The 22221-nt window shown below is 36.7% G+C and overlaps 1 protein-coding gene across 41 annotated transcripts in view; it reads right to left on the reverse strand.

Annotated features, from left to right (window-relative positions):
* Positions 1-22221, reverse strand: part of NEB (nebulin) — a 182696-nt gene that overhangs the window by 86990 nt on the left and 73485 nt on the right. For 38 of the 41 annotated variants that reach the window (XM_088794659.1, XM_074336289.2, XM_074336275.2 and 35 more), the window contains 18 exons: positions 20864-21175; positions 18688-18891; positions 18266-18370; positions 16635-16742; positions 15087-15398; positions 14579-14782; positions 13725-13829; positions 10530-10637; positions 9110-9421; positions 8079-8282; positions 7508-7612; positions 6454-6561; positions 4780-5091; positions 3014-3217; positions 1890-1994; positions 1639-1746; positions 929-1240; positions 27-230 (listed from right to left, as the gene is read on the reverse strand). In XM_088794659.1, the coding sequence (XP_088650785.1) occupies positions 27-230; positions 929-1240; positions 1639-1746; positions 1890-1994; positions 3014-3217; positions 4780-5091; positions 6454-6561; positions 7508-7612; positions 8079-8282; positions 9110-9421; positions 10530-10637; positions 13725-13829; positions 14579-14782; positions 15087-15398; positions 16635-16742; positions 18266-18370; positions 18688-18891; positions 20864-21175 (3432 nt within the window). The remainder of the gene's footprint in view (positions 1-26; positions 231-928; positions 1241-1638; positions 1747-1889; positions 1995-3013; positions 3218-4779; positions 5092-6453; positions 6562-7507; positions 7613-8078; positions 8283-9109; positions 9422-10529; positions 10638-13724; positions 13830-14578; positions 14783-15086; positions 15399-16634; positions 16743-18265; positions 18371-18687; positions 18892-20863; positions 21176-22221) is intronic. The other 3 variants (XM_088794668.1, XM_088794660.1, XM_088794669.1) reach the window with 3 other exon arrangements.

The raw sequence follows: 22221 nt of genomic DNA on the forward strand, positions 1-22221 counted from the left end.
AAGCTTGGTAGTAGGACGGTTCTTACCTCACTGAGTTGCAGAGAATTGACTTTTGCCAGGACAACTTCTGGAGTGTCAACAATGGAAGTGAATTTCAAGGCTTCTGGTCGTGTCCTGTAAAGTCTTTCATTCAGCAGGTCTTGAGCACCCTTCACCCTGGTCATTTCTACTGAGCCTTCTGGCATCCAGCCAATGCCACGCAGCCACTCCAGGTCTGCTTTATACACACTCTAAAAAGATAGTAGAAATTTTGTTCCGATGTTAGACACACCATTCCTTAATTGAAAAATAAAGTTCATGAGATTGAGGGAATGATAAACACAGAAGCTGGTGGTTCCAAAAAAGTAGGACCTGAGATTTTACATGACATCGGGTTTTAATATCAATGACAGAGTAATCTGTAAAAGCACAATTCTTTATACTAGCCATGAATAGGAATAAAACAATAATAATAGTCAATTGCACACTAATTATTTGATATTTTAAAAAATTATATGACCGAAATATTTTAAAAAGGAAATTTTGTTGGATCTCATTCAACTTTCATCCTGTAATAACTGACCCAAGGAAAGTACATTGAGCATTTTGGATATACAGTAGTTGCAGTTACTTTTTTTTAACTTTTATATAATTTATGTTTATCTGAAATATATTTTTCACTGCCTGAAAATAAAAACAATATGGAGAAAATAGTCTGGAATCTAGGCCAGGGAATAAAGGACATGGCCAAAGCAGGGTTCTTTATCTATATTCTTTGCTCCCATGAAATAACTCCTAAACATGGGGTTTTTTAAATTAAACAATGTGAATGGCACCCCCCAGGGTTGTGTAGCACACAACACATGGGTCTCTCCACAGATGCACTGACTAGACAATTAGTAAATCTACGCCCGCCAGCTCCACCTTTCCCAAAGTTCGTGTTACGTACATCACTCTGCAGTTCATAGGCCTTCCTTGCTTGGATAACGTCATTTTGATCAGGTAAGCATGTCCAGTGATGCAGGTAATTTCGGTAATCAACGTCACTGACTAGAGTCTGACATTTCTTGGCCAGCAAGATGCCTAACATGTCCACTGGGCTGCTGAACTTGGTCTTCCACTTCTGGAAGTCCTTCTTGTACTCTCTGTCACTTTGAATCTTCCCTGCATGTATCGCACACATAATCTTGGGGTCGTCTTCAACACTCTGGGCTCCAACGTGGTGGCCTTTCTGTTTTTCGTATGCTTCTTTGTATTTGTACTAAAATGTCAGGAATACAGGGTTAGAAACCCAGTTCTAAGACCATATACATGCTGACAATTACAGACAACACAAACACTCACAAGCAGATGGATACAAAATAAGAATTTCGTAATGCAAATATTTTTGGCATCGCTGAACAATTTTAAACTAACATTTTATACTATCATAAACATAAGTGCAGTGTAACCATACATCTTCATTGATGGAACCCTTTCCCACAGCAACTCTAACTGCAATTTCAAAGTATGTTTTTCTTCTCTATGACAACAAAGGGAAAGGTGTTAGCAGATAGGAAGCAGGGATGCACATGTAAGCAGTTACCAAGTGTGGCCCACCAGCTGCACTGTGGCTGTTCAACAATGTGAAACCAAGGGGGTTAGATGGAGGGCACTTACGTCACTGGCAATGTCCCTTGAGGCCTTGGCACTTTTGATGGAAATAGCATCAGCTCTCAGATCATAGTCCTTCATCTTTGATTCATCCCATCCCTTGGTGTAAAGTTTCTATGTGAGGGACAATATACAACAGAGAAATGAAAGTGTTACAAAAAGTTAATAGGCCAATCCCAGAAAGGAAGGTGGTCAGATAGAAAAAGTACTTTAATTACTCCTGGAAAGGCTTAAACAACAATCAGGAAGTCTCTTACTTGGCTGATATTGACAGAATTGCTCTTGGCTAGCATGATTTCTGGGGTGTCCGGCATCACGTGGATGGAAGTTTTGTCAGCATCCCAAGCTTCCGTGTATAAATGCTATGAGGAAGGTGAGGTAAAAACCTTTGTTAAAGCAAATGCATTACAGTTATTATCAAATTAACTGTAAAATAGGTTTTTAAAGGTTATTTGGAGGTGAGGGAAGCAAAAGGGTAGTGTGGAGAGTGAAACATGGCAATATTTAAACAGCTGTATGATAGTTTCATAGCTAATATGAAACCACATAATGATATCAATTATTATTCTTTTCATCCAGTGAAACTCATGTTTACTCATAGGACCTCCAAGGGTGGAGCTTGGCTGTAGAACTATAATATGGTAGAAATCCCTAGACCTCATCAATCCCAAGTTCAAACCCAACTCCACTACGTCTAAACTGTGTGATCTTGAGAAAGGTACATAATGCCCCACATTCCTCATTTCTTAGAGGGGGATAATTATATCTCTTTTTATCGAGCATTTTTTTTTAAGATAAACCACAGCATGTAAAATGCATGAGTCACAGTAAGCACTCAACAAATCTTATGGTGTTTCTTATTGTTAGCATCACTGCGGTTCCTGTTGATGGGTGGGGTATAGAATAGAATTTCTGGAGTTTTAATATCCCTAACTCTGGAGTTTGCTCGAGAGCCAATTTCATATTCTGTATTGAATACTCAATCTTACTGTCTGAATGTTTGGAAGATGTCCAGACAGGTGTGGGAGAATTCAGAAAAGTTCAATTCAATCTAAAAGGTGCATATTGAGGGCCTACCCACTGGATAAAAAATTAACCCAGGCCTAATAAACAGATTGCTAGAACTCAGAAAAAAAGAAGTGATCATTTATCTTGTGTAACAAAACTGAAAGCAACAACAACAGCTCACTTTTCAAAATTGATTTCCACACCTATGGTAGAAGAGAAAACCAAGCAACTAATCCGAGTTGTGCCTGGCACTGCTATCAACACTGTTTCCCAGACTTTAGAATGAAATGCTAAATGGTTATATATTTCTCACTTTATGAACCGCATCCGTGGGAGGTCTGACTCAAGCGACTGGAAACAGCTGGAGACTAACCTTGCTCATTGTCAGGGCATTACTCTTTGCCAGCACAATTTCTGGGGTGTCTGTAATGCATGTGAATTTGAGCTGGTCTGCAGGCTGGCGGTACTTCCTGTCACTCAGGATTTCTCCGGCTCTCTTCACCTTCTCGACCTCAACAGAGCCAATGGGCACCCATCCAACGCCTCTCAGCCACTCAAGATCAGCCTTGTAAATAGCCTGGAAATAAAATAATGTAAATATTTACAGATATTATCTTGACCGCCTGGTGTCTGATCCTGATTTAGTATATACAGATGATGGGTAATTCTGAATCTTACTTGTGTAAATTCCTGGGAAGACCCACAGGATTGCCTTATTTTGGTATAGAATAGCTAGGTAAACACTTTGTCCCTGAAGGTAGCCAATGTTTGCTGTTTTAAAGACCCATGAAATCTCTCTAATAATACGTGATTTCACTGATACAAAACCATTTTAAGGAAATTACTGCCTGTCTCCTGATATAAAGAGTTTATTTTCTGATTTGATTTCCCAAAACTCCTTGTGTGGGAATAATACTCTGGTAGAATACATTTTGCTCCTATCTTATTGGGCAATGGCCTTCACAGCCAGTCGTGTAATACAAAGAAAGGATGACCACTACTGGCTGACCACATGTTGAATTAATGTGTTTTCTGGAGACAACAAAAAGGGAGTCTTTTTCCATATGATTCTGTATACATGCTTCTAAGCCAAAGAGTACATATATTTTTCCTTTTATTTATCTTATTTTCAGTCCCCTTTTTGTGTTATAATTCAAGTAAAAAAGATTTTTTTATGTTTCATTTTTCTTCTTTGAATTTAAATAATTGGTTGAAGGAGAATTTTTCTCATTAGTAAAGATAACAGTTCTTTTTATTTTTATGGATTTTTGGGAAATTCTTTTTTACAATGCCACTACTTTTATCATTGTTTCAAAAGTGACAACCTGTGAGAGCCTGATGTAAAAAACAAGGAGCTACTAAATCAATGAGGTAGGATTTGAGTCCTAAGGACAATTTACTGGCGGACAACAAAGTGCCTAACGTATTCCTAGGAGCTATTGTTTTCAGCTTCTTAGATAAATTATCTCAATGTATAATTCATTCCTAAACTTCTTTTCACATGTTGTAATGTAATAGACATTTTCAATAAGTTGTCAGAAAAATGATAATGCAATCAATTCATTTGGAAAATTAGGGTGTTAAACTAGGAATTCTTAACCGGGCACCAATGAACTTGGGTAGGAAAAACATACCTTTATTTTCATTAACCTTTAACTGAAATGTAGCAGTTCTTTCAGTTATAAGTTTAGGCAAGAGTCATAGTAGACACACTACATGGGACTTAGCCAGCAAAGAAATCACAAATATTTTCCTATCCTGTTACAGTTGTTGCAGACATCTTGGAATATTTATCCCAATCAATTCTTTGCAGTTAAATTAGTTATTATACCCACTGCTAGATCGTTTTAGAGTGTTAATAAAAAAGCATATATATTAGTACGTCACAGACTTAGTTTAATATTTTGATAACCATATTTTGATGTGATTGGTTTCTTTTGAAACATACCTACATATACATATATATGTGTATATATATGTATATACATATATTTTTTATTTTACACATTTCATGACATTGTCCCGAGAAGTTGCACATAGGTTTTACCAGGCTGCCAAAAGATTCCATGACACAAAAAAAGTTAGAAACTCTTTTTAAAATCTTTTAAACATGTGCAAAAGAATGCTAGGTCCACTCACATCACTCTGAAGGTCATAGGCCTTGCGAGCTTGAATGACGTCGTTCTGATCGGGCAGACAGGTCCACTCATGAAGCGGATGCTTATAGTCTATGTCGCTTACAAGGATCTGGCACTTCTTGGCCAGCACCACCCCCAGCATATCCACGGGGCTGCTGTACTTGGTCTTTGACTTCTCAAAGTCCTTCTTGTACTCCCTGTCACTCTGGATCTTGGCCACATGCATGGACCACATCATCTTGGGGTCATCCTTAATGTCCCGGGCTCCAATGTGGTGGCCGAGCTGTTTCCGGTAGCCTTCCTTATACTTGTACTGAGAAAAACCAAAAGGGGTATGAGTCTAATGACTAGAACATCTCACGTAGATCACATTTTATAGTTTCATACAGACATATTTCTTTTGATTTTCCCTACCTCTAGTGTGAAGGAGAAGGTTACTATTTTCAACCCCATCATATAAAATAGAAACCTAAAGCCTAGAGGGGTTAAGCGATTTATTTGTTCAATGTCACATCATAAATAGGTGGCAGAGCTGAGACTGGAATGGAGTAGCTTGTGGTTCCTAATATTTTTCCCCTTCTCCTAAAGTATACGACCTAGTTTACATTTGATTGCTTAACAAGTAAAGGTAAAACATCTTATGTAATCTAAAAGAGGATCTACTTAATTTAAAGATGTAGCTATTTTTTTCCTGAAAATGCTTTGATATTTAGAATATTCTAGAATAGATCCCTTGTAATTAGAATTTACAATGAATTCCCTGGTCGAGGATATGGGCTACATTTAGATAGCTTCACCAGAAAATACCTCCCTTATTAGCCTGTCAGTGTTACTGATCTTTCACCATGAGAGGCCCATGCCTTGAGTCAACACACTATCTACTTTTTAAAACTCAAGAATAACATGTTATGGTCCATTTTACCATGAAATGATTGTAGCTTAAGATTGTAGCTTAAGCTTCTCCAGCTTAAGAGCCAGAAAATGTTCATGTAACAGAAGGAATGAGGTCCTAGGGCATGGGATCCTCCTAGAAGAAGGAAAGTCTGTATTTGGGTTCTAAGTAGCCCTGGTACAAAATCAGGGCATTGGACGTCCTCAGGAAATGTTCCTCATGAGAAGGGAAGGACTAGAGAGAAGAGACAAATGGGTACTGAGAAAAAGCTTCACTTACTTCTCAGTTTGTTCTTGTAATCAGTTAGGGGAATCTTGGAAGGGAAACCTCACTAAAAGTTACAAAGGATGAACCAAAACTCTAAAACGCATCCATCACCTAGTCTTCCTTTGACGCCAAAATAAATGGATAGAAGTAGTATGAAAGTGTTTACATTGGCTGATTTGCATGTGCTATCAATGCCTTTTTTTTTTTTTTTAACAAATATCTGGGTCAACTGCTGCTCAATTTCTGACACTCAAAAATATGGACCCATTTTTAGTGTCCATAAAACACTTATTTTTTTAAAAAGATATACCTCTGTCTTTGACTGATTAACAGGTATAATGGACATAGTATCTTGTGCTTTTCCTTGTTTTTATTTGCAACTTTGTACATTGGGGAATCCCTACACGAAATTGAGATGTTTAGGTACAATAAAAATTCTGTCAAGAAAAACTACAAAATCTTCCATTTCTGAACATCTTTGAATAAGAAATGCCTCTACCAAACACATCAACTTACATCACTAGCAATATCTCTTGAAGCCTTGGCGGCTTGGATTGGAATGGCATCCAAACGCAAGTCGTAGCCTTCCTTCTTGGACTCTTCCAAAGCAAGTTTATAGAGTTTCTGTAGGAAAGAGAGTCATTAAATCATTCCTCCTTTCATAAAAATTAAATCTGTTAATTATTCAATTTTCTCCATCCTCATTTAAACTGCAAATCCACAAAGTCAAGTATTAGGGTGGGTTTATATAAAACTCGGCTTTGCAGGCTCTCAAGGAATTTAAGGAACGTGTTCTAAACTTTGGGATTTTCATTGAAAATTTTCAAAAATTTTGGGGGAAGATCAGCATGTGGTTGCCAACATTTTGTTTTCCCAAACAAGCATATATTTTAAAATACCAACTATTTACTATCACTATCGTGATATGAAAGAAAGGCCATCTTAATACTAAAGAAGGGGGAAAAATAAGACAGTATTTTAGAATCACGTGTATTTGGATTCATAAAAAACTCAATGCATTGTCCTTTTTTTCCCCCTGTCTCATTTTGCTGTGGACTAATACAACACACTGTGACTGATTGATAGAGTAGTGTTTCGGAATCATCACCCAGATGAAAATGTTGATCCTGAAAGAGATGCCTAGAAAAATGCTTGCAAATAATATTATGTGGTAACCAGGACATTAATGAAGCAGCAAAACAATACTGAGTGTGATAACTCCCCAGGGTCCAAACCAGTGCCTACCTACTAAATAGATGAATAATAATAATAATAAAAAAAAGGACTTGATACCCACACTGACCTGTAAGGGAAGGATTTAGAAGTATAATTCCTATTGCGATATTTCTCCATAAGCATTCCATTCCCTGATATTCTGTTGCTAAAAGGCTGGCCTACTTTGAGGACCTACCACATAGTCCAAAACTGAATCAAGAGACAACTATCTCTTTTGCTGACGATGTTAATTTGAAGTATGTATAATAAATTAGTAAAAACATTTCACTAAGGAAACAGTTCCAATAGTTCATTTTTGCATTTCTGTTTATTATAAGATCAATAGTTTACTCACATCACTGTAATTTATCCGGTTGAGTTTGGCTAGCATGATTTCTGGTGTGTCAGGCATGACATGGATTGTTTTCTTATCCTTGTCCCAGGCTTCCGTATACAAGCGCTATTAGAAGAGAAAAAAAAGATGAGAAAATTATTTTGTAGCTCACAGACTTTTTTTGATTATGTGGCACTCAGCTCTCCTCCATACAAAGTAGAAATAAAATTATTAAAGTTGCAAAAACTCCTACCTTTCATGTAGATGAATTACTTTTACCAAGAGTATTTAACTCACTATTTCATTGATTCAGGGTTTTCACTCTTTCTTATTAAAATTATTTAACAGTTCTGTAAAGTATAATTGGGTTGTGGTATTTAAATTTTGTAATTATAAAATATAACAGCACATAGTATTTTTAACATCAGTTTGATATTTTGAAGTATTACTAAGTAACTACTGTATTATAACGGAAAAATCATTTTTAAAGGTATCGTAAATCCTACAGGAATAGGTAAAACGTGATATGTCAGAATTTTTACCTTGTTCTATGGTGAATTCTGATATCTAATGGTGAGGAGTAAAGACTCACCTTATTCATGTTTACAGCATTGCTCTTTGCCAACACCTGCTCCGGGGTGTCAGTTATGCTGGTAAATTTCAGTGTATCTGGACGCTGACGGTAGATAGTATCACTCAGTATCTCTGTGGCCCTCTTGGCTTTAACAACTTCCAAGGAGCCAATCGGAACCCAACCAATACCTTTCATCCATTCAAGATCTGCCTTATATAAATTCTGCAAATCAACAGATTAAAAAATGTATTTATTAATTAGTATTTCAGATTCATAGTCACAAAATGGCTCATACTAGAGAAATACAAGAGCATAGATGAACAGACAAGGCTACTAGCACAGCTAATCACTCATTCATAAATATTGCTGAATACTGAGTATATTTTTTTTCCTAAGCATTTTTTTGGTACAGAGGATTATACCAAGAATGATGAGAGATCTTTTTAAAAGCTAGAAGACATAGTCAAGCCCTTGAAGATATTACAAAATTTTTACACAAGATAATTTATTAAATATTTCCCTAATTATTCATTTTATTTTACTCTCAATAGGACATGCTGATTGTTAATAAGAATTACATAATTTGTTTTGAAAAAGACAAGAATGTCTTAGTATTTTCCTGTCAGTTGGAATAAAATATGAATATTTTAAAAAACAATTTAACATAAAATAATTCTGTTCCCTCTCTCCACACTACCATCCATTGACATACACATACATTTCTACCACTTGAGTTGAAAATGTGCAGCTATGTATTTAGGAGAACTAAGTTTCATCTAACTCAGGCAAAGGAAGCCCGATCACCAGGAAGAAACATACCTGTATAAAATTGATAATATATATTTTATTTCCTCTTTTACATATAACTTTTGGGGAAGAAAAATTGTGAAATAAATTGTAGTGCTACCAATGAGAAGCTATTTTCAAATAGTCAATTGTATATGATTGAAAATGTACAAACAAATTCCAGTCCATTGCCACTAGTCCGAACCCATGGACATGTTTCAGATCTGCTTTTCACGTGCATAACCAGCATCAGGGATACTCACGTCACTCTGGAGGTCATACGCTTGCCGAGCGTGGATGACATCATTCTGGTCGGGCAGGCACGTCCACTCATGCAGAAGATGCTTATAATCCACATCACTGACCAAAGCCTGACATTTCTTGGCCAAAACGATACCAAGCATGTCCACTGGGCTGCTGTATCTGGTCTTGTATTTCTCAAATTCTTTCTTGTACTCGCGGTCACTCTGCACTTTGGCGATGTGGAGGGACCACATCATCTTGGGGTCATCATGGATGGCCCGGGCGCCAATGTGGTGACCCAACTGCTTACGATAGGCTTCTTTGTATTTGTACTGAAAGAGAGAACCCAGTAAATGTGAGGAAGCACGAAGAGCTGTTTCCTGTTTCTCTTTCTGTGGTGATGCTTTTCTAAGAAATCCTTAAGACACCAGGAGAGTTTCATCACATGCTGCTGGGATGCTGCACATTGGGATGTGCTGACTCCCGAAGAAGAGGGTGGTGTGCTCAGTTTCACACGTCCACAGAATAACTCCACAATGATTCCTTATATAATGTTATGCTAAAAATTATATGTTGACAAAAAGTGATTAAAACGTGAACATTGAAAGGGTGAGCTCAACTACAGTGATAACCAGTGTCTCAGAAGTGGGTGGGCACATCTGAGATGTGTTCACATGATTCATTAATTTTATTTTTCTAAGGCATTCTGAGAAATAATTTCCTCTGTATAAATAATCTGAGGGGTAGTTTATAACTGGGCAATTTTTGTTGTTTGATGGGTATAGAGTTCCAGTTTACACAAGACTAAAAGGTTCTGGAGGTCTATGCACAACAGTGAGAACACGCTTAACACTACTGAACTGTACACTTGATAACTGTTAAGATAGCAAATTGTATGTTATGTGGGTTTTTTTATCATGATAAAAAAGAAAAACCTACAAAGAATGGGCAATATTGCTACTCTTGGATTCATGTTTAAGTTGTCAAGGAATCTGATGTTTTCATTTTTAGAGTAAAGGAATATTGATTTTGTGGGCCCCTCAGCAACTTTTTTTTCTGTCCCATGTCCTTCTTCAAGCCATGGGGGAGAACTCAGCTAAACCTACTTCTTCTCATTTTTGCCTTGAGTGTATCCTAAGGAGAGCTCTCATGAGGTTTTAGGAGTAGCTCAATACAGGTCCATCTAACTTTAGTTAAGGCACTCAGTCTTATTAAGCAAAGATCAAAAGACAAGAGTCAAAGGAACCACATTCTAATCCAGGCTTTGTCCTATGATGCCTGTGATCTTGGGCAGGTTACCTACTATCTCAACACTTCAATTTATTCGCCTATACAATGAAGGTGGTCAAGATGGATGATGACTAAAGAGACTTCCAGCTGTGATCCAGTAACACTATTTGGCCTATTGATAACAAATGTAGGGACTTGATCAGCTCTTACATCACTGGCAATGTCCCTGGAGGCCTTGGCAGCCACAATGGGAATAGCGTCGCTTCTCAAGTCGTAGCCTTCTTTCTTGGCTTCTTCCATGGCCTGGCGGTAGAGGCTCTGAGGAAAGAAGTAGTAGCTTTTAGATAGGCACTTGTTTTCATTCTAAAAATGTATTTTCATCAAAGGAAGACTAGTTTTGGATGCAGAACTGCATGAGTATATTCAGCTTTAAATAAATTTAAAAGAGATGTCTTTCTTTTACTATTTATCCAAGCTATATATTTAAATTGAAATTTTACATTCAGCAGGTTTTAACACCGTAAGTTCTCTTTGCATAAATCCTTATAGATTTTAGATATTAACTCAATAGCTCTCAAATGTGTTTGGATTGTGTAGCACTTGCTCTTCTCATGAAGCAACCAAGAAAGGTTGATTTATTTAACTCCAAATTTGAATTAGGAACAATTTTACTATCAAGGAATATAATTATATAATGATATGCAATAATGATACTACCACTATGTTTGTATAATCAAACACTGCTGAACTAAAGATAATCAATCCACTGTTTCTGAATGTCTTTGTTAATATTGATTTGCTCCTATTTATTCATTTGTCAACTGCTGGAAATTGCTAGCAGACACGGGGATAGCAGATATCAGATTCATGAGTCAAAAACACAAAGCTGATAAAATTTGCATTTGTTCATTTTTTTTTGTTGAATTGGAAAACACCCATTGTTGAGGCTGTGTAAAGACAAAATCTTAAATGTAAGGAAAATCCTTTAAAAGTGTGGCAGAAATAATAAAAACTAACTGTTTCATTATTATGTCCCATTCTCAAATTAGATTGAATTGAGAATACAGTAATAATATCTGGTTTGAAATATGATGCAGAGGTGCTTAATTTTTAAGTGACTTAGTCCTAGAGGGATGTTATTGTATGTTTTAAATATGTGACACTTTACATTCAAGATGAGGTTTTACAAGGAAAAGCAAAAGTGAAAATAAGAATAAATTTTATGTATTTAAGATAAAATGTCAAGGGTATTTGTTCTTATTAAAAATTTCTAGAAATGTTTATTTTGTAACTGAAGAGTCAAATACTTTATCTATTATATTTTTCCTTTGAGGAATTTGTCCTTATGAATAAGTGGGGAAAAAATGTGCTCGAATCATCTCATGGCTTTAGACCAAATAGATTTCTTTCATTCTTCTAACAATGGAAAAAGAGGCAGAATTTGAAAGAAGAGGACATTTTTAGTTATCATCAAGGCTACGTTATAAAGGTTGTTTGGTAGGTTATTTACTCAAGAGAACCACAACAGGTAAATGGGAATTGAAGAGGAAAAAATAAGATGATGTTGCTTGGTTTTGTTTACATTTATTGAGCCAAGTATAGAATGAAGGTACCAATGGTAATGGGTTAAGAAGAAATTCAAGTGGGCCATTCTGAAATCTAATCTTCAGAAGACAGTCCTTAGGGAATTAACATTATCATGCAATTTTAAAGAAAGTAAATCCAGCTTAAATTTTTAGAAATAAAAAGAGTCCAATTTTCTCTCAGCATTCTGAAAAAAACCTTCCTCATGCCCTAATTTTAACACAAGGGAGAGACTTCGAAGTATCGTTACAGTTTGGGATAGAAACTGACTTCAACTGCCTCGGGCGAGACAGACCTCCTGGGAAAATTTAATCTAACAGAGAAGCTTTGTGGCCAAGAGAAAAATTGTTCACTCAAAAATGATTGTACCCCAGGTCAGTCAAATACTTCTGATTAGGCTTGGGTCTGCTTTATAATGCTAGAAAAAGGGATACCGTATTCTATTCATTTCATTTTTCATGGTTTTTGATATAAGCATGCCTCTTCTTTAGGGGTACCTTATTATAGGCAAAAGTGATTAACATAGGTAAAATAATGAATATGGCCAAGTCTTGAAAATGAGTACTTAAATTTTCCATTGTTCTCAAACTGAAGAAAAGTCTGTCTACCCCTTCTTTTTTTTAAAACGGTGACACACACGCACACACACACACACAGGAAATCAGAATTCTCCTTGGATAAACAAGATAATTTTTGTCAAGAACAATTGGGCAGGAAGCTGTTTCTGCAGCAGTATTTCTGGATTGCAAAGATATGTGATGACAAGTTTAGCTGGAGCTAGCGCATTAAAGAATGCATTTTATTGTCCTTGGGCAATTCTGAAATGGATGAATTTAAGAATTCCCATTTCAGTTCTTGTAAATAAACCTCGAGTTATTTTGAGCATATGAAGTAAATCTAATTTTCATAGTGACTTAAGTGTGAAGGGAAAAAGTTAAAGTTTATTAAGCAACTATTCTGTGCCAGGCTCCACACTGGGCATACTATGTGTGTATATATATATACACACACATATATATGTATGTATATATATATGTGTGTGTATATATATATATGACCCCATTTAGTTATTACAGAAATTCTTTTTTTCATTATTATTCTTTCAATAACTTTTTTTTCAGTTACACTTGACATTTAGTATTATTTTATATTAGTTGCAGGTGTCCAGCTTAGCAGTTAGAAATTTATATAATTAATGTAGTGATTTCCCCCTATTAGTCTACTACCCACCTCGCATTATACATAGTTGTTGCAACATTATTGACTGTATTCTCCATGCTGTACTTTACATCCCTGTGACTATTGTGTAACTACCTACCGATTTGTATTTCTTAATCCCTTCACTTTTTTCAACCAGCTCCCCAGCCTCCCACGCCTCTAGCAACCAGAAATTCTTCAAGATGGGCATTTTTATCCTATTTTACAGATGTGGTAACTGAAGAAAAACTTACAGAACAAATTTTGAAATAAGTACTAATCTCATAAATAGCAATAATTATTTTTTAATTAAAATACAATATGTCTCAATCATTAATAGTTGACTGAGAGCTCTTTTTCCCCTCCTGACATGGACATATTTTTGTATTTCTCTATTTCTCTATCTTTCCATCTATCTACTTTTTGAATACAATAATATACACATTATTATACACAATATTTTACACAATATATTATTGTACACAATAATATACCAGGCTAGGGTAATGGGCATAAAAAAACAAAACTAAACTACGGTTCACATGAGAATTAAATCAATAAATCTGATCTTTTTACTACATCAGCAAAAATCAGTGTGGTCAAATCAAGGAAAAATGGCCTTACCTCACTATAATTTATTTTATTTTGTCTTGCTAGCATAATTTCAGGTGTATCAGGCATGATGTGGATTTGGGTCTTGTCTTTGTCCCAGGCTTCTGTGTATAAGCGCTGTGAAGGATAAAAAGATTACTGAATTAGAAACACAATGTTTGCTGTAAACAGGACTTTCCAATTTAGAGATCAGAACAAAGTGGAAAGCCAAATCTCACTATCTGTGCTGTGTGCTGTGTGCTGTATACCGACTCTTTAATCTCTTTGATATTACAAGATATTTATTGTCACTAGATAGAAGTGTAGACTAAGATGTGACTTTTAAACGTGTGTTTCATTGTAAGATCAACTCCACTCCAATTAAATTAAAAGCAAGTATTTTCCAAGCATATATGTACACTGATATGTGCTGTGGCTATATAAACAAACCTTACCCATGCTTTTGTTTGCTTGTTTATTAACTGCAAATACACCTGGATACGCCATCTTTAGATTTCTTTTTGATAAATATTATGGAGATTTGCATTTGACTTGTTCATTCTATACTTACCTAGATAAGTACCCAACAAGGAAGAAACTTTGATACCAAACCATGTATAACTCTCATAGAGAGACTTCAAACAATTTGCAGACCAAAAAGCTGTCTGTCTTATTCTTAACTCTGGCTATTTCACAAGAGATGTCAAAGTAGACATTCCTACATATATTTTTGGAATCCTAATGTAACTGAATAGAGAACTCAGCTAAATCATTATACGTACGATGGCAAGTGGATAAAACAAACAAAAAAAAAGTAACTTAATTAATCATGAATATTCTCAAGGACGTACAGCCCTGTTTTACTTTCCCCTAAATTGGGAGCTCACCTTGTTCATGGTGATGGCATTGTTCTTGGCCAGCACCTGTTCCAGGGAATCAGTCACGCTGGTAAATTTCAGCTTGTCTGGATGCTGGCGGTAGAGGTTGTCACTCAGTATCTCTGCAGCTCTCTTGCACTTGACCACATCCAGAGACCCAATGGGGACCCAGCCAATGCCTTTCATCCACTGGAGATCTGACTTATAAATGTTCTGGTGAGATAAACACAAAAGCAAGTATTACTAAAGCTGTTAGGACACTTGATTTCAAAAGTGAAAGAAAAAGACTAGAAAACTTGGATAGCTAAATTTCATGTCTTTTAAAATATGAAGCCCAATTGGATATAGCTTTATGGTATTATGTTCTCTCTAAAAGAAAAGTAAGGCACAGGGAATGAGGGGTGGAGAGAAAAAAACGTTATTCTTTCTGAGAGCTTTACCTATTCCGAGACCGTTATCTAAGTATTACTATCATAAGTGTGGTCACCAGGGGCAGTTAACGGGTCTCAGTACTCACATCGCTCTGCAGCTCATAGGCCTGCCGAGCATGGATGACGTCGTTCTGGTCGGGCAGGCACGTCCACTGGTGCAGGTAGTTCTTATAGTCCACGTCACTGACTAAGCTCTGGCACTTCTTGGCCAGCACCACCCCCAGCATGTCCACTGGGCTGCTGTACTTGGTCTTCGACTTCTCAAAGTCCTTCTTGTACTCCCTGTCACTCTGGATCTTGGCCACATGCATGGACCACGTCATCTTGGGGTCATCCTTAATGTCCCGGGCTCCAATGTGGTGGCCGAGCTGTTTGCGGTAACCATCTTTGTATTTATACTGAAATAAAAACAGTCATTTTAAAAACAAAAATAAATTTTAAAAAGTTAAACCTCTTATTAATTTAAAACTTCATTATTTTAAAATTGATAAGTCTTGCAGAGAAATGAAATCATCTGAATATCAATTTATCTCTTTATCCTAAACTCTGATTAGACTTCACAACAACCCTCTAATGGGAAGATGCGCCAAACATAGTACATGTTATGGTTTGCAGACATTAAGTCCTTGGAAATAGCAGCAACACTTTTCAGAAAAATCAATCTGAATTATATGTTGCATTTTTTTCATCTTGAACCAATGAAATCACTAACCCAGAAGTTTTACATATGATTTTGAGATTTACTCCTAAGTCCACAGGTAACATTTCAGCCTCCAGCCCACCCATCACCCCTCCCAAATCTCACTCTCCTGATTTTTACTAGGTCACTTGACTCCCTGAGATAGACTGGCTTGTGTTTTCCATCCTGCATGCCCTGCTCCATCGAGATCAAATTTGGCTGAGGTTTGTTGGAGTTAATTGAGGGAACAAGCAGATTATATGACTACAAGAGAGCAGAGTGGTGATGGTGGTGGTAAGCGCTGACTCAGGATATTTTCTCTCCACTTTAGGGAACAACATCATACAAATCCTAAAGTATATTTTCGGAAATCTGAATTCTCCACCAGAGGACACACTTCCTTCAGAGACAGTGGAAAGAGAAATCAGGCTCACCATTTTGTTGTTTTGGTTTGTCTTTGTTTTTCTCTTTTTGTTTTTAAAAAAAAAGGGAGGACTTAAGGTAGTTTTTCAAAGAATCAGCCAGCAAAAATCCAGAGTAGGTTTGGGGAAAGGTGCCTTTTCCTGGACCTGGCTGTTCCAGGTCTTTTTCTGACGTTGAACCACATGTAACTAAATTATTTTTTGTAACTTTTCTGGCATTTTCTTATTTCTGTGTGGACTATGTTCTCAAAATATGGAGATGAATGTCTCATAATTGCAGCTATGAACAACTGGAAATTCAAATTCAATTTTTATACTGAAGTTTAGGTCACCTCTCTACCTACGGGACCTGAGTGTTAAAATCTTTTGGAGTTAAAAACATGAAAGAATTTTTTCAAACAAAAAAAATTTCTTTCACTTAAACCACAATAAGTGTCCTTGAAGTGCAACCCAGATGCATCTTCCCGTTGTGATAATGACCGTGTCCTCCTTCTACATCCAGCCATGAACATTCGTGGAGTGTTGCTACTCACGTCACTGATGATGTCCCTGGAGGCCTTGGCTGCCACGATTGGGATGGCATCAATTCGCAAGTCATAGCCTTTCTTCTTTGCTTCTTCATTGGCAAGTTTATACATAGTCTGTAGAAAGAAAGTCAGAGTTAAAGCAAAACGTTCGACAGCAGTCATTTGGACATTATCAAGAGACATATACCACATCATGTAAAAAAAGGATAAGCTCTAGAAACAACTTAAAATTCTAGCAATATTGGAAAGTAAATAAATTACGTCTTCCCAAAAGAACTACATTGTATTAGAAACAAATGAGATATGTCAATTGGTATTAACATAGATTGATATAGTTATCTATTATTAATCTCTCTATATAACAGGTTAATATATATCTATGTAGATTAATATGCTATATTACGCATATCAACATAGATTAATATAATCTAGTAATATAGATTGATGGACAAAGCATTAATTTATACATATTTCTAAGTCAAAAAAGAAATTGCAGAACAAGGTTTAATTTATTTGCTTATAAATATATACTTACATACTTTTATTCATTTCTTTATAACTTAAAATTTTTTGACAATCATGTAATATTTTATAATGTTTTTAAAAAATGAGAAACAGATTGAAGTACAATTTAAAACATAGATAACTTGGCCCTAATCATAAATTTGATTCTAATTTTAGCTATATCATATTAGTAAAACAAACCTATAAAATTACATTTTACTTAAGAAACAACAACAGTAATCAGTGTTGTTAATGGATAACACTTCTTTCTATGCCTGAGGTTTCCTTTCTACAAAAGGAGCTCAATTATTTTATCTCTGACCTTACTCCTTTCTCTGTGCCTTTACTCTCTCTGCCCCTGGAGACGGGCAGTGATTTACTGATTTATCTAACTGGTGGGGATGGGGCACCTGGGCAGGCCCAGCTCAGCTCGGACTTGCTCCCTCTAGGAATAAGCTCAGTACCCTCCTCCGTTTCTCTGGCCTCTATGCAGGAACTCACCCCTGAATGGGATGCAAGTGATTGTTCTGCTCTAGTGTGACCTGTGCCTGGATGGGGAAACCAGTTCTGGGGTTCACTTAGCAGCTTGCTTGGCTCTCATACAAATATGTCCTTGAATCTAATTTGTGTAGTAAAAAATGTGAGATTTGGACTTCTATTTCTATTCCTTTGTTTTACTTCTCAATTTTATTCAGGATTCAGGTGGAGAAGAGGTACATCTGATTAGAGAATCCCTTAACAGTGTGGCCAGATTTAGCAAATAGAAAGATAGCATGCCCAGTTGAACTTAAATGCCAGATAAACAGCAAATAATGTTTTAGTATAAACATTGAGTCAGTATTTTATCTGGCTATCCTACCTCATAGAAATGTCAAAAATGCTACTCAGTCCTACTGACTTAAACCGGCAATGGCCATAAACTGAAAAGAGAACGTGATTTCAGATTGCCCATGGCATCCTACAGCATATAATATGCAACCCAGAGATGAAAGGTTGAATGGGTTGAGTGCTCACATCACAGAGCAGTACATACCATGATAGCGGGGGCCCGAGCATCTCCATAAAAGTAAGTATAGAAAAACAAACAACAACAACAACAAAATACGTGTAACCCCACAGGATGTTGCCCCTACCTCACTGTAGTTGAGTTTGTTTTGCCTCGCCAACACGATCTCCGGGGTGTCCGGCATTATATGAATTTTAGTCTTGTCTTTGTCCCAGGCCTCTGTGTATAAACGCTATCAAAGAAGATGTTGATGAAAAACAATTCGAAATAGGAATTACAAAAAGTCAAATCAAAGCAGGATTTTTATTGATCCATTAAATGAACCAGACTGGGATATAAGGTATTCAACTGAAGGTTTGAGTTTTAATGCTAGTTTACAAGGTTCAAACTGGGAATAATTGAAATTATTTAGAGGCTTTCAAGTATGTACAAATAAATCAGCCGGTAAATGTGACCCCACACGTTCATGGATAATCAAAACTCTGCTAGTCATTAAAGTATAATAATGTCTTTTGGCATCTTGGAGAAGCTTGGGCAGCCGGGGCTCACCTTGTTCATGGTGATGGCGTTGTTCTTGGCCAGCACCTGTTCCAGGGAATCAGTCACGCTGGTAAATTTCAGCTTGTCTGGATGCTGGCGGTAGAGGTTGTCACTCAGTATCTCTGCAGCTCTCTTGCACTTGACCACATCCAGAGACCCCATGGGGGCCCAGCCAATGCCTTTCATCCACTGGAGATCAGCCTTGTATATGTTCTGTGAAGAGGAAATAGCAGGCACTCTTCAGCAAGACCAAAAGATTTAGGGTAAAGATGCAAAAGGAATAAAAAATAAAGTACAATTCTTGTTACTATTGTTTTCATAGAAAACAAGCTCACTACATTAGGCAGACAAAGAGAGGAACTATGTTCCCAAATGACCCAGAAACATCTCGCCATAACAAAAAGTGATCAGATACTTCAGGTTGTTAGGAGAGGAGTGATCCAAACTAGTATCTTCTGCCAGTCAATGTTATTTTAACGTCCATGTGCACAGGAAAAGAATGCCAACCCAGAGTGAGCGAAACCACACGTATGTCCAATAACAGGCTATCAGTAAATAAATGTTAGCCCTAGTCAAATGAAATACTCTGCAGCTATCAAAAGCTGTATTTTAAAGAATATTGATGACTCATAGAAACGTCATTAATACAATATTAAATAAAATAAATAGAACATAAATTGTGTGGATAAATTACATAAGCAAGGGTGGGCTTTTTCAGTGGTTGGATTATTATTGTCTTCTATGTATTTTCTCTTATATTTCAGAATATCTGTAATACTCTTTTTAAAAAAGAGAGAGACAAAATATATAATAATGATGTAGAAGCCCTGAAACCCTGGGGCAGAGCTTTGACGGCTGCAATGCTAAGATTCCAGGCAAGAGTGACCATTTCGTTGGTCCGGGGCCCAATTTCTTCCCCACCAAGTTTTCAGGATGGGAAGCATGGATTCCTTTCCAGAATCATCTTTCCATATCTTTATTTCTCACTTTATTATAAATCATTTTTTCCACAAACAATTTTGGTGTAGCTATTAAATATTTGTAACTACTTCATAACAATGGGATTGAAACTTTGCCCAGCTCATTTGAAGGATTTTACCTGTAACAGCAATGAAGTAGAAAAAATAGACTGATATTTTGCCATCTAGACAAACAGCCTATTGGAGTTGCCCTATGCTGACTAGTTATTGCCCCCTAAATAACAACAGCAAGAATGAAAACAATAACGTTTTATACCTCTAGAGTGCTTTGTAACTTTCAAATGCTTCCTACATTATCAGAACTATGTCACAGTGAGAGAGAAGCGATTTTTGAAAGGTACTCAAATAGACAAATGCAAGCAGTCTATCAATGCTGTCATGCTATGGGTAACATAAACCATTTTTAACTACCTTTCTGTGCAGGCAAAGCCTTTCTTTTTTAAGAGAATTTCAAAACACAGGGTTCAGTATGTCGAAAGCTGCAGAACCGATGTGGGAGTTTTCAAAGGTGGGCTGTGCAAGTCCCAGGAACAACCAATTAATGTATAACTATTATTAATTTGTTTTATACTCCAGAGCCCTCTAATATGTAATAATTCCTTCAAAGGTTTATAAAATATATGCTTCAGGAAATGTGCTTCTCACACCCAGATTTGAGATGGTGTATCTGCTTTCCATAGGTGCTAGATTCTGTCATTACCACGTGACCCCTCCATGAAGAGAGCCGTGCTAAGAGGAGAAAGTATCACTGTAATGATGCAATAGCTTACAGGTACAGTGACTTTTTTGTATTTCATAAGAATAACATTTAGTGGTGTAGCAGACATTAGTAGTCCATTAATTATAACCTCATTTCTTTTGTAAGAAGAGCTAAAACCCAATTTCAGAGTAATTTTTTTAATGTGTTGTTTCTTTCCCCCTTAAAAGAATAAAAGAAAATGTCTCCCTCTGGTGGACCGTGAATGCTAATATTGCTTAATTCCAGTTTTATTTTTATAAGATCAAGTTTGGTTTGTAAACTTCACTACCTTATCAATTCCACAAACATGTTCACAATAAAGCCATAAAACTATACACTGATTTAAATATCAAATATCATTCAATACACCCTAGCTTCAGTAGGCCAATCAATTGTACACAAAGGATAATTTTTGTGGAGTTTAAATTGTTTCTGCACACAGCTCTAATATAGATGCTGTACTCACATCGCTCTGCAGTTCATAGGCCTGCCGAGCGTGAATGACGTCGTTCTGGTCGGGCAGGCACGTCCACTGGTGCAGGTAGTTCTTATAGTCCACGTCACTGACTAAGCTCTGGCACTTCTTGGCCAGCACCACCCCCAACATGTCGACGGGGCTGTTGTACTTGGTCTTCCACTTCTCAAAGTCCTTCTTGTACTCCCTGTCACTCTGGATCTTGGCCACATGCATGGACCACATCATCTTGGGGTCATCCTTAATGTCCCGGGCTCCAATGTGGTGGCCAAGTTGCTTGCGGTAACCATCTTTATATTTGTACTGAGACGAAACATGCACAAATCAGGTTTTTATTGGAAGCCCTCAGAGGCCACAAGTCCATACAAAATCATCTTGCTTACATCACAGTTGTACATTGTAAACTGACTTTTGTTAATAAACACTAAATCAAGCCAGTATCGTGACCTTTACTCTACAGGTAGTTCAATAGATATAATCAGCATAATTGTGGTGTGTACCCCAAATCACCTATATCCTGGAAATAAGGAATAGTTCTGGAGGCAGGAAGTACACACAGTGGGGAGAGGTCACCTGTGGAAGCGGGGGAGAGGAAATTTGAACCAGGAAACTTGGAGAAATAGATTTTATATGCTAAAATATGTTTGGAAAGAGATACACTTGGTGACATGGTGTGTTTAATAAGTAATGAAATGACTGGTTCTTGCTCGGGTGAAGTACTCTAGGTCATGGGCTACCTGCAGCAGCAACAGTGGAGAACTTATTATTTCATAATAGATCCATGCATTCAGTGGTGGTGGCAAATGTTTGGTATACTTTGAACACTGATTGAACTAGTAAAGCTGATGTAGCAGCCCAACTAGGTAGAGCGTTCCCCACTGGCCAACAGTATTTTTATTATTCCATGTCTAATGGCTTCATCTTATAATCTGATCCAGTTATCCAAAATAACATGCTTCTAGTCTCAAAGATAACTGAGAAAGTATAGATAAGTCAACAGGAGACAGTATGGTACAGTGGAAAGAAAAGAGGTTGCCTGGAGTTTCAACTCCACCACCCACTAATAAAAGTCTGATTTTAGACAAGTTGCTTATGTAATCCACGAAACAGGGATAATAGTGATATTTTCTAGGGTTTATTATGTGAGGACAGTATGGAGAATAAGTGAAATAACACATGTGAACCTCTTAGCACAGAGTTCTCAATACTTTTTGGTTATTATTATTTCATTATTTGTAATTATTGGCATAAATCCATTTGTAGGGAAGGTCCCACATACATAAACTAAAGTGAGTCACTACCATGATTTTCAGGTATAAAGGGCGGTGTATTACCATCTTTTTAAACAG

This window comes from Rhinolophus sinicus, chromosome 17 (assembly GCF_057876585.1).
Source record: "Rhinolophus sinicus isolate RSI-liver-muscle chromosome 17, RSI-T2T, whole genome shotgun sequence".
In the NCBI taxonomy this organism is placed as follows: Eukaryota; Metazoa; Chordata; class Mammalia; order Chiroptera; family Rhinolophidae; genus Rhinolophus; species Rhinolophus sinicus.